Here is a 13,600-nt window from a genome sequence, read left to right as displayed (position 1 = left end):
ATTTACTGTAGTCTGTTAATTTCATGGTCACAATTGCTGATACTAGGATTTTATTCCAGATTTATTTAATTAATTGAAATTAATTCCAGCTGCCATGGAAGGATTTGAACTCATGCCCCCTGGATCATTTGTCCAGGCTTCTGGATTACTAGTCCAATAACAGTATGCCACCTTACCCATGTAGTGAAGCACCCCATGAGCTAATAGCCCCAGTTAAATCACTTTCTTTCTCCTTCCCCCAGTTCTTCGAGTAAGAATCTTCAGTCTCCGTCCCCTTTATCCCCATTGTCCCACCAAATGAAACATTTTTGCTGTTTACCCACGATAAGGTCCCCAGGTTTCACTCAACCTTTATACTGGTTGCTCCAACTCTGCAGAAAATACTGCTCCCCATGCCCACCTGATTCGCCAGTGTATTGTCGAGTTTATATTATTAGTGTTGTAGGGCATTCCAGAGAAAGTCTTAAGACTCCGGTAAAGGTTAACTAACAACTCTTGTATTTACAGTTACTATATACACTCTCCACAAGCCACCTAAGCTAGCATCCTTCCTGCTGCTATATCTTCTACTCAAGCCTATCTCATGTGACTGTTAGACTATCACTGGTACAGTGGGAGGGATCTCTCACTGACTTCGATATTAACCCTTTACATCCTTATACTACATCCCTCATGCCATCCCTCCGGTCCCATTCTCCTGACCACCCTGCCTGAATTCCTCACCCCATTATTGGGCAGTCGGTGACATCACAGACTGGTGGAAGGCTGCTGTAGCGGCAGGAAATTTAAAGCATGAAAATCTCCCGAGCTGCTGGGAGCAGCGCCCGAGAGACCTGTGTCCCAATTCCGGGAGACTCCTGGGCAAGTCAAGAGGGTCGGCAGCCTGAGATAGGACCGGATCAAGACTTTACAACTGAAGTATCGATTCCTCGTTCTTTTAGTCCAACCTATCCCGACATTGAGGCCAACAATCCATCAGCCTTTTTGATTCCTTTTACATCAGGTGACATTATATTATGAAATCAAAACCAGCATTTAATTTGGTATGCAATGTCATGGGTGGGTTGGAGAATGAAAACGTACAAATACATTAAACTGGGTAGAAACTTCAGTGAACTCGACCTCTTTATCCAATGGGAAAGACAATGGAGGCATTTACTGATTAATGATCTTTTAAGTTTTGGAGTTGGAGTGGAGGAACCCAGTGACCTGGCAGGGTGAGGAATGCACGCAATTACTGCTGTAGCAGACACTCCGCCCTTGGACTGCACGTACAGGGCTGCACGTCCTTCCGTACCAGGAGGCTGGGAGTCTCCTCCGAGCTGCCTGCCTTGATCCTCAGCCTGTTGCCCGGCTGCCTTCTCACACCCGGCCGATTGGTTTGAGAGCGGCGCGGCCTGTCTGTCAGATGCGGGCTCTGAGCCCCAGCTGATCGCAGCTCGACACAAACTCCCGGCTCACCAGGAGCACAGCCCCGGGGGTTCGAGCCTCTGCAACCCGGTCGAGCTGCCGGCTTTCCCGTCAGTGTGTTTTTTTTTGCAGGATGGAGGAGACGGCCACTGCCTTGCTGTCGGAGATGGAGATCGAGCGGCGTTCCATGGCAGAGGAGGACCCGAACGGCAACGAGCACGGAGCCGGGGCGAGGAGCAGCACAGTGCCCCGCTGGGGACCGCAGCACGCTGGGGCCATGGAGCTGGCACAGCTCTACTCGCCGGGTAAGCAGGAGAGCCCGGTAAAGGTACCACTGGGTACATCCAGGGAGAGTCTGGCTACATCCACAGAACTGGGAGAGCCAGCCTGGGCTATTGGCAAAAATCCCACTTGGGAACATCTAGCAGAACCTGGTACATCCACAGAGCTGGGAGAGAGACAGGGGAGTCTGGCCACATCACTACATAGCTGGGTGAGCCTGGACCACACCCAAAAAGTACCACTTGGGATACATAGCTACAAAGCTGGGAAAGCCTGGCTAACCGTAGAACAGTGCAGTGCAAGAACACCATTACAACAGGTACTCTATGGAAGTTTATAGCAGAGGAGTAAGTTATTTGGCCCATCTGGCTGTGCTGTCTCTTTGCTAGAGCAAACCAAAAATAACCCTACTGTCTCATTCTTTGCTCCATATCCTTGTACTTCTCTCTGCTTCAGATATTTATCCAACTTTCCTCGAAAAGATGCAATGGTCCATGTCTCAGCCCCTCCCTGCTGCATATAAAACATTTGGCTTTGGAACTCCACATAGCTAAGCTATCCCAATATGCACTCTGGTCGGTTCTATAGCAACTTGTATGCGTCAGAAGGTTGTGGGTTCAAGTCCCACTCCATGGACTTGAGCACATAATTTAGGTAGACACTCTAGTGTACTATTGAGGGAGTGCTGCACTGTCGAAGGTACCATCTTTTAGATGAGATATTAAACTGAGGTCCCATCTGCCCTCTCAGATGGGTGTAAATGATCCTCTGGCACTATCTTGAAGGAGAGTTCGCCAAGGTGATCTGACCAATATTTATTCTTCAACCAACATCATAGAAATAAAGATCTGGCAAATGGGGTATAATTTGGAAAATGTGAAATTGTCCATTTTGGCAGGAAGAATAAAAAAGAAGCATATAATCTAAATGGTGAGACATTGAAGAGCTCTGAGATGCAGAGGGATCTGAGTGTCCTAGTTCACGAATCTCAAAAGGTTAGTATGCAGGTACAGCAAGTAATTAGGAATGCTAATAGAATGTTATCATTTAACACGCGGGGAATCGAATACAAAAGTAGGGAGGTTATGCTTCAGCTTTACAGGGCATTGGTGAGACCACATTTGGAGTACTGTGTACAGTTTTGGTCTCCTTATTTAAGGAAGGATGTAAATGTATTGGAAGCAGTTCTGAGAAGGTTTACTAGACTAATATCTGGAATGGGTGAGTTATCTTATGAGGAAAGGATGGACAAGCTAGGCTTGAATCTGCTGAAGTTTAGAAGAGTAAGAGGTGACTTAATTGAAACATATAAGATTCTGAGGGGTCTTGACAGGGTGGATGTGGGAGAATCTAGAACTAGGGCTCACAATTTAAAAATAAGGGGTTGCCCATTTAAGCCAGAGATGAGGAGAAATTTTTTCTCTGAGGGTCGTGCGTCTTTGGAACTCTCTTCCTCAAAAGGCAGCGGAAGCAGAGTCTTTGAATATTTTTCAGGCAGAGGTAGGTAGATTCTTGATTAGCAAGGGGTGAAAGGTTAATGGGGGTAGGCGGGAATGTGAAGTTGAGGTTACAATCAGATCAGCCATGAACTATTGAAAGGCAGATCAGGCTCAAGCCGAGTGGCCTACTCCTGTTCCTACTTCATATGTTTGTATGTAATAGATGATCTTATCATTATCACATTGTTTGTGGGAGCTTGCTGTAAGCAAATTGGCAGCTGCGTTTCCAGCATTAAAACAGTGAATACAGAAGTACTTTGGCTTTGAGATGACCTGAGACTGTGAAAGGTTCTATATAAATGCAAGTCTTTCTTAATGTTGCTGACAGAAAGCGGATCCTGAGCATGCTATTGATTAACATTAATGGAATAGTTCTGGCATGTAACCTCCTTGACTATTACAACAATAACAACTTGCATTTATATAGCACCTTTAACGTAATAAAATGACCCAATGTGCTTCACAGATGCACTATAAAACAAAATATGACTCCAAGCCATATCAGAAGATATTAGGGCAGATGACCAAAAACTTGGTCAGAGATGTAGGTTTTAAGGAGTGTCTTAAAGGTGAAAAGAGATGTGGAGAGGCGGAGAGGTTTATGGAGGAAATTCCAGAGCCTTAGGGCCTAGGCGGCTGAAGGCACCACCACCAATGGTGAAGAGATTAAAATCAGGGATGCTCAAGAGGCCAGAATTAGAGAAATGCAGATATCTGAGGGTTGTAGGACAGGAGGAGATTAGAGTTAGGGAGGGGTCAGGCCATGGAGGGATTTGAAAACAAGGACTAAAATTTTAAAGCGAGGCATTGTTTAACCGGGAGCCTGTGTAGGTCAGCAAGAACCTTGGGTGCTTGGCATTTGGTCAAAGGTAGGAACGTTTTGGATAACCTCCAGTATACAGAGGGTAGAATGTGGGAGGCAGGTCAGGGAGTATGTTAGAATAGTCAAGACTGGAGGTGACAAAGGCATGGAGGAGGGTTTCAGCATCGTATGAGCTCAGATAGGGATGGAGCCGGGCAATATTACTGACCTCGGTAAATTGGCGATCTTAGTGATGGCACAGATTTGTGATTGAAATCTTATCTTGGGGTCACATCTAACACTGAGGTTGTGGACAGTCTGGCTCAGCCTTGGATAGTTGCAAGGGAGAGGGATGGAATCATGGCAAGGGAGTGGAGTTTGTGGCAGGGACCGAAGATTACCTACTTAAAACCTTGTTGTATATTTTGTTGAAATGATGAATAAAATGAACTATATCATAAATTTATGAACACAGTGGATAATGTATAGTGAATGCTAAGAGGAAAAATAGACACAGCCAGTGCTGTTGAGCAAGAATAGTGTAAATTGGGTTTCTGGTCATCTAGAATATGAATTTGAACCTGTACAGATATATATCTCTATATTCTGCCTTCCCACAGTACATTTGTGTGAGGTAGATTCACTCCATTGGCATAACTGTAAAGAAATAACCTTGAATTCTGTCCCTTTCTATCTTTGGTGTCAATTTGCATTAACACCAGGAGTGGGAAGTGAATGAGTGACTTTTTATTATTGCAGGATACATTGACTTTACTGAGAAAATGGAGAGCGTACAGGTGCGGGACTCCAGAGAGGAGTCCTATAAACATGATTATTTATAAAACAAATAATCTGAAGAAATAACTAACTACTGGCTACACATCTCGGAGTAACCCCTGCAGTTACCTTCTGCTTTGAATCTTTTAGAAGTTACTATTGTAGCTGAGCTAGATACTTTTCTGAGTTGGATTTGAGCAGTTCTGTCCCAAATTATGCTGTGTTGGAGGATTTCTAGCATCCCTCAGCTGGTGTATCAAGCATCCGAGGCTGACAGAATTTCACTGTATTAAATTATTAGGCTCTGACTTTTGACTGTAAATTTCAATACTAAGAGCTGCAAACTTTATCTAATTAAAGAACCTAAATTAAAACTAACAATTTTATTTAAATACAGAGCCTAAATATAGAGCAAGACAAATACTACTTATAATGATTAAATTAGGCTTCTTCAACAGGCATGAGAATTGTTTTGCCTTTTAACTAAGATTAGATATCTAGCATTTTAAATGTAGTTGAAGATGTCACTAATTACAGGGTTACTACCCAATGTTGCCGTTAAGTTAATTCAATGCACACTGTGGAAGTGAGACTACAGAGACCACGTTTAATTTCCAATCTGTGCTGAATTCAATGATGTCAGCTGGGGTAATAGTTGGGGCACAATAATTGGCCTCAGCATCCTTTGGCTAGGGAGAGGAAAATCTAGTTAATCTAGTTCCTGATTGCAATTCCAGGGCCTCTCCCAGAACAAAGCACATGTATGGATGTCGGACAAGAATAGGATCAGACATGGCTGTAATGCCTCATACAGTCAAATAACTTACTGAACTCCCTCATTGTTCAGGTGACGCATATGAGTGTATGAAAAGATGGACAGGAAAAGACTGGGTAGTCCATTGAGCCTGTTACAAACAGTCATGATGCAACTAAACATCAGGATCCCCGTCAGCAGTCATGTAATCACCTGGGAGAGGCAAAGAAACAGATTTTAAAAAAACACAAGCCAATTCAGGGTGTAAAATGTATTTGGGAAATTCGTCTGTGAACCCTGAAGGTGATCAAAACAAGTTCCAGGAGATCACGGTAATTATGAGGTACATCACTCAATATCCCACCGACTTTCGGTACGCAGTGATATCACCCGCAGCAAGCAGCTAATCCAACTCCCTGTTCAGTACTTGCAGAGCATCCACACTCACTGTGAGCCTGCAACTTGTTCCAATGATTGATGACTGTTAGCGGGAATGAATCTAGAAGAATCACTCGACACTCAGGTCTGCTCCAATGTCAAACAGTTCATTTAGTTACGCCAGCGGGGAGCAGGTCACTAGGTTGTCCAGATGCCTCTCCACTGAACAAAGGAAAATCATCCATACTTATACATTTTCAAACAGTTACTCAGCCCATCCTGGCCGGACATGGTCCAATCACAACGATTATCGATTATATACATTGATTATTAGAGCCAATAGAAGCGGTTACTAGGCATAAAGGGGCTGCATGACCGGCCCATACACAGATAGGGGATTACTCATGATGTTTTCCATATCCCTTATCTTCACCTCGTTACAGGCTAGCACCTTTGTTAGCATTCCACAAGGGCGTCTGCTTTTCATTTTAATTAGCCTATTTGAGATTGGATTACTCAGCTCCTGTGGAATGTGGTCAAGTTAACTGAGCCCCATGGTGTTTTGCAACCTCCTCACTGTTCACTAATATTATATGTTACTGGTTACTCAAATAATATTTAAACATTATGATATTTACGGCAGGTGCCTCTGCGCTTGGGAATACCCTACAACAATGACCCTCTGGAAAAAGAACCTTCTGATATGTAACCTGGTCTGTGCTTACACAGCTTTAACGCATGAGACCTCCCCCCCCCCCCCGCCCCCCACCCCGACTCCCTCCCCATTTTGCTTAATCCATCTAGTTCAAATACTCTGTCCATACAGAGTCTCGTATGTTCAGCATTTTCAATACTTGAATTAAATCACCTCAAAGTCTGTGCTATTCCTGAGTAAAATCACCCAACTCTCTTACGCCTATTGGATCATTCTAGTGGCCCACCTTTGAACTTTTTCTAGGATCTCTATCGCCCTCATTGTGAGGGGCCCAAAATTGGAACCAGTGTGCCAGATGAGGCCTAACCCGGTCTTGTACAGGGACACTTTCTTTTTACTTTATACTGGATTGTCCTTGCTATATATCCTATTGCTGTACTTGCCTCCACAATAGCCTCTCGGCCCTAGTCATGCACCTTCTGAGACCTGTATACTATAATGTTAAGTTCCTTTCTCGCTCAAAAGACCACACTCAACATTCTTTGCCAAGCATGGTATACCCGTTTGCCACTTGTCCTTTCCATGTACAAGGAGCTGCATTACACATGAAGACTGGTTGCCTAGGTTAAGTACCAGAGATTACCTGTGGAACAGCTGTGGAACTGTACACCAGTATGAATCAGCACCTTAGAGAGGAGAAAAAAATTGAAGGAACAAAAGAAAAACTAATTCTGAGAAAGCCAGAGTGAGATATTGTGTAAATTGGAAGATTTTCAGGTGTGCAACAATTGAGTTTACACTGGGATAAAGCATACTTGAATGTGTTTGTAGACTGCAGATAGCCCTCCCATTGGAGCTACCACATATGTACACCTAGATAAAATGAACCCCCTAACACTGTAACAGATTAATAACCTTTACCTAGTATTTCTAAACTGATTAGGCCGTTCAGTGGCTTTGTATTGGTTTGGTGCTGTATGTAAGGAATCGAACCTTACATGTTAGTAATTAAAATGAGCTTCATGTAAGATACACTAATATGCTGTTTCCCAATGCAGTGATTACTTTCATGTAGGCTTTCAAGATATTTTTAGGGTTCACATATTGCCACAATGATTGTGTTGTACATGAGCCACTATTTATATTATGTTCTTGCATGCAAAATAATTAACACCAGGATAACTTTGCATCCAGTATCTTCATTCCAAAGGTCGATAGAGAAGAGTGTGCTGTCTTTATTATTTTATGTATCAAGAAGGACAGTGAAGTGAATGATTCACTGTATCCTGTATACAGTCTATCTGTTTTATTCAAATATGCCATTGTTTCGATTTAGAACTTGAGTCTCAGTTTGATAAAACTGTATATTCAGCCCAGTTTTCAAAGAGAGGAGGATCACATGGTGACACACGACTGACTGTTTTTAGAAGCTGGTGTAGAGTAAGGGTTTCCTAATGCAATCTGGTGTCATGCCATTGTTTACCCAGACATTGGGCAGAAAAACTCTTGATTGTGGAAGTCATGAATCCTGCTTACAGGAGGAGTTGGTGATGCTGAATTCAAAAAACTATCAATTAAAAACCCCAAGAATGTGACAGCAGGTAGCCTACATGATTAAAGTATTAAATCTGAATTTAGAGGAAACTTCTGACAAGTTGCATAAAAATGAGAAAAAAACATTTTTATACCAATTAAATTGATTTGACCAACTTTATTACTTGCTTCTAAATCCAGTGTGCTGTAGGTAGACTGAGTTTATTACAGTTCCCATCCTTTGGTAGTCAGTAAAAAACTATTAACCAGGTCCTAGTCAGAAGTTCTGTGTTTAATTAAAACAAGTGACTGGTTCAGGAGTGGAGCTCAGCTAAGCACTGAACAGTTGCAATCTGAAAGTCATTTATTGAAGCATGACCTCATACCATAAGCATCTTAAGCTTTGTGTGGTGTGGAGATGTAACTTTAGGTATCTTTCACTTAAGTCGTCATGTTCTACAAGGGTGTCAAATGACATCCTACCAGTTTGCAATTGCCTCCTTTTTCTCCAATGCTTCAGAAATTCAATACAAGATGCTGCCTATTTAGTACAGGATCGATTAAGTGAGCAGCCTAATTATATAGGACCTGCTGAGTATGTGATGGACTTATGACACAATTTTTAAAATTGTGATTGATAAACATATTGGGATGGTGTATTATAATCAAAGTTATGTGCTGTTTTTTAAAATTATTGAATTTGTGAAGTTTTACACAATTGATGTGTTTATTCCTTTTGAAGTCATGAACCTGGGATTCTGGGCTTTAGGATAGTAGGATGTTTGGATGCTCAAGCTAACGCTGGTTACATAGAGCAGAATCTTGTCCCCTTTAAAAATAATTGCAGGGTGGAACCATTTTCAAGTCCTGACCCTGCATTTACTGGCAATGAGCCCGCTGGTGCGATCTTCTGGGAGGCTGCCTCCGCGTCCGCTGTTGATTTGAGGATGGCAGGTGGGTTCCTGAGGCTGCAGGCCCAATCAGAGAGTCTGTAGCTTTGGAAGGACGGCAGCCCTACCAGCAGAGGTGGCACTGCTGCTACAGGGTGGTGTACACGAGGGTGCCTCCATCTTGAGGCGCCCTCTGAGGAGGTATTTACTTTTTTTAAATTAAAATGTGGTCACAGCTGCCAGGCCATGCCTGTGGAGGGGAAACCCCCTTATCCCTGCATCTCCAGTCTGAGTTGGGGCGGGGGGTGTTGGGCAGTGGGCAGTGGTGGCAGTTGAAAGAAGCCTCACATGCCCCCCGGCCAGCCGTTGGCAAGCTGCCTCCAGACACCTGCCAGGTTTTGGCCTCAACTGAGGGCCTTTCCAACGCCAGGATATTCGGGGTAGCTGTTGTCTCTGATGAATCGCCTCCAGCAAGATTGCCCAGAGGTGGGAATGCATCAACTACTGACCTGACGTTGTCATTTCAAAATTTCCCCCCGCTGCCGGGACTGGGACTGGGATGATTCCTCCCTTTATGTATTTAGGCTGCAGAGGCAGAGTGGAGCACTATCAGCCAAAGAAAATGGCAGCTATTTTGGTTAATCGGATAGGGTTATGTTGGTTAGAAAGTGACATTTTCTTTGGAAAAACTATTTAGGAACTAGCACTAATGCTTTATATATCTGTCTGATACTGAGAATATTTTAAAAGGTGTTCTCCAGGAGTCAGAACAGGCAACATAAAAGCTAACCCAAAGTCTTTTAGAAACATATAAATAGTAAAAGGATAGTCAAAGGAAGGATGCTGTCAATGTCACAGTAAAGGAGGACGTAATGTAGAGAAATTGGAGAGGATAAAAATAGAGGAGGTACTTAAAAGGTTAGCAGGGCTCAAAGTAGAAAAGTCACCCGGTCCAGGTGGGATATATCCTAGGTTGCCGAGGGAAGTAAGGGTGGAGATAGCAGAGGCTCCGGCCAAAATCCTCTAATCCTCCTTGGATATGGGAATGCTACCAATGGACTGGAGGATTGCTACTGTTACACCCCTGTTCAAAAAAGGGGAGATAGATAAATCCAGCAACTATAGACCAATCAGCCTAATGTAGGTGGTAGGGAAACTTTTAAATGACAATATTCTGAGAAAAAAATGAATTGTCACTTGAAAATGCAGGTTGATCAATGACAGCCAGCACAAACTTGTTAAAGGTTAATTGGTTAACTTGATTGAGTTCTTTGACAAAGTAATGGAGAGGGTCGATGAAGGTTGATGTGCATATGAACTTTCAAAAGATATTTGATGAAATACCACATAATAGACTTGTTAGCGAAATTGAAATCCGTGGGGTTACTGGGGCAGAGGCAGCATGGGTACGAAATTGATTGAGACAGGAAGCAGAGAGTAATGGGGAACATTTTTTCAGACTGTAGGGAAGTATACAATGGTGTTCCCCAGGGGTCAGTATCAAATCACTGCTCTTTTTGATATATATTGATGAACAGGGCTTGGGTACACAGGGCATAATTTCAAAGTTTGCAGATTATGTGAAACTTGGAAATATAATAAACAGTGAGGAGGATGTAGACCAGTGAAGTAGGTACACAGGAATTACAGATGCAACTTAATGCAGAGAATTGTGAAGTGATGCATTTTGGTAGGAAGACTGACAAGAAAAGAAAGAAAGACTTGCATTTGTATCGTGTCTTTCAGGACCTCAGGACTTCCTGAAGTGCTTTAGAGCCAAATAAGCACTTGTAAAATGTAGTCACTGTTGTAATAAAGGAAAGATAGTAGCCAATTTGTGCAATGCAAGCTCCCCTAAACAGCAATGTGATGATGACTAGATAGTGATGTTTTTAGTGATTTTAATAGAGGAATAAATATTGGCCAGGACAACAGTGATAACTGCCCCACTGTTCTTCGAAATTGTGCCATGGGATCTTTTAAGTCCACCTGAGAGAGCAAATGGGGCCTCGGTTTAACGCCTCATCCAGAAGCCGGCACCTCTGACAATGCAGCGCTCCTCAGTTTTGCACTGGAATGTAAGCCTAAATATTTATGCATTGTCTTTGGAGTCAGCATTGAACCCACGACCACCTGACTCAGATGTAGGTGCTAGCAACTGAGCCATGGTGACACAATATGAACTAATTGGTACTATTTTTAAGGGGATGCAGGAACAGAGACCTTGGGATGTACGTACATAAATCTTTTCAGGCGGTAGGACAAGTTGAGAAGACAGTTGAATAACAGGATCATTGGCTTTCTAAACAGGCATAAAGTACAAAAGCAAGAAATATTGGCTAAAATGTCATAAATTACTCGTGAGACTCCAACTGGAGTATTGTGCCCAATTCTGGGCAACACATTTTAGGAAGGTTGCCTGGGTGTTGGAGAGGGTGCAGAGGGGATTTAATAGAATGGTACCAGGGAAATTATGTGGCGAGACTGGAGAAGCTGGATTATTTTCCTTAGAGCAGATTTAAGGGAACATTTAATATAGGTCTTCCAAATCATGAAAGGTTTTGATAAGAGTAAATAAAGAGAAACTGTTTCGAATGGCAGAAGAGTTATTAGCTAGAGGACACATATTTAAGGTAATTGGCAAGGGAACCAGAGGCGAGATGAGGAGAATCTATTTTTATGCAGCAATTTGTTATGATCTGGAATGCACTGGTTGAAAGGGTGATAGAAGCAGATTCAGTCAATGTTCCTTCTAAACTACACGACCGCGCAGCAACCCGGAAGTTCCCAAGCAGGCTGAGCACAGGTTGGCTCCTCTAAATTATCGTGCGTGTGCGATGACATAAAAAAGTTTAAAGGCCCCATGCACCTAAATAAATAGGCTGTGCAGAACAAAAAAAAATTAAGAGGGGTGTTGAATTCAATAATAACTTTCAAAAGGGAATTGGATAAATAATTGAAGGGAAGATTTGCAGGGTTATGGGGAAAAGGTAGAGGAATGGGACTAATTCGATAACTCTTACAAAGAGCTGGCAAAGGCACGATGGGCTGAATGTCCTCTTTTTGTGATATGTTATACTTGAATAGGGAATGGAATTAGACTTGATGTCAATCAGAGGAGACAATAACAAATGTCTTGCTCTCCTGAGTATAATGCAGTTATCTTAATCTCAGCTTGAACCAGGTAACCAGGAGTTTGGCAATTTCTGTTATTCAGAAAGTCCACAGAACCCCCACCTTGTAGTAGGAAGCCATTGATGCTTTGCTAGGAAAGCTGTCAGCTGCAGTGGGTACATAGCAGGACGCAACACTTGATCAGATTGCATCAGATAGATTGTGACAGAAGATTTTAATTTTGCTGATAATGTTCTTGAAAAATACAGATGTAAGTGAGGCTTGCTCCATACCTTATGGGCACTTTATAAAAAATAAATTCATACCATTGTATTTACTAACTGAAAAGATCCTTCTATCTCATTCAGATTTTTAGTAAATTTGTAACCTGATTAGAGCCGTATTTCAGAACTGCCGAGAATACGTTAGGTAAGGTAATCACAGGCTGTAAAGTCAAGAAAGTCATTGCATCGATCCAACAAACTAATATATTGAGTTTTGACCTCATTCTTGTTGCATTTAGTTAATCACAGAGTAAAGTTTCCTCAGTGCCTCTGCTGAATTGGAATCATTTCCAGGTAAAATTGTTCTTGCCACAAATTGAAGAGATTTGAGTATAAATCCTGCTGCAATACGGTGCACTGCATTAATAAATCTTTAAAAACTAAACATAAGTCTGGCATTCAACCTTCTCAAATATCTGCACTATGCCTAATGGCAATGTCTGTGCTTTCCTCTTTATGACCCACGTTGAGTAGACTTCTCACATTATCAGTCAAATGATGAATTTCTTGGAGATAAAGACACTTATGGCACAGAAGGAAGCCATTTGGCCCATCAAGTCTATGCCAGCCGTCCTTAGAGCAACAAGATGGTGCAACAATTTGCAGTTATATAGCACCTTTGTGGTAGAAAAGCTTCCAAAGGTAGGTCAGAACAGAAGAAGGGTCACTGACCTGAAACGTTAACTCTGCTTCTCTCTCCACAGATGCTGCCAGACCTGCTGAGTTTTTATTACTTTATAAGTACTTCATTGGCTGTAAAGTGCTATATAAATGCAAGAATTTCTTTTTTCTTATGAAAATTAGGGGACAGCTGATTGTAAATCTCTTCCATCAGCTTCCTCAAGATGTTGCTAGAATCTAATCCTTGGCAGCCTTCTGTCTCGTGAGATGGTGGTTTGCGCGTTGGTGGTCAACTCTGTGTTAAACGTTACCTGGTGTGGTTCAGGAGCCCTACTTTGGCATGGAAGTTTCTACTGCATTTGTTGCAGATGAAGGCAGTGGGCTGAGAAGGTGCAGGATTCGCTGGCCTTTGTTTTCTCTGGGTCCTCTTCTCAGCCAGCTGGGTTTTCCATTTCTCCTTGCCTCTTCCGATGCCCTTCCAAATAGTCAGGCTCCAGAGATCCTGGCCATCGGCAGCTGTCTTTTAGTTGTCTGTGTCGATGTCCGTCATCTTTATATCTCAGCTGCAGGTGTTGTTGTAGTGGAGGTGTGGAAGTCCAGC

General features: G+C 42.6%; 1 protein-coding gene across 5 annotated transcripts in view; it reads left to right on the top strand.

Annotated features, from left to right (window-relative positions):
- Positions 1-999: 999 nt before the first annotated feature.
- si:ch211-212o1.2 (uncharacterized protein LOC492735 homolog) overlaps positions 1,000-13,600 on the top strand; it is a 138,801-nt gene continuing 126,200 nt past the window's right edge. Inside the window, exons 1-2 of one of the 5 annotated variants that reach the window (XM_068049394.1) lie at positions 1,646-1,715; positions 2,591-2,687. Coding sequence is in view for 3 of the 5 variants with exons in the window: in XM_068049393.1 (XP_067905494.1) it covers positions 1,544-1,715 (172 nt within the window). In the remaining 2 variants the exon portion in view is untranslated. Of the gene's footprint in view, positions 1,716-2,590; positions 2,688-13,600 lie in introns of all 5 variants that reach the window. The other 4 variants (XM_068049395.1, XM_068049393.1, XM_068049391.1 and 1 more) reach the window with 4 other exon arrangements.

This window comes from Heterodontus francisci, chromosome 17 (assembly GCF_036365525.1).
Source record: "Heterodontus francisci isolate sHetFra1 chromosome 17, sHetFra1.hap1, whole genome shotgun sequence".
Classification (NCBI taxonomy): Eukaryota; Metazoa; Chordata; class Chondrichthyes; order Heterodontiformes; family Heterodontidae; genus Heterodontus; species Heterodontus francisci.
This window is presented reverse-complemented; position numbering and strand designations above follow the sequence as displayed.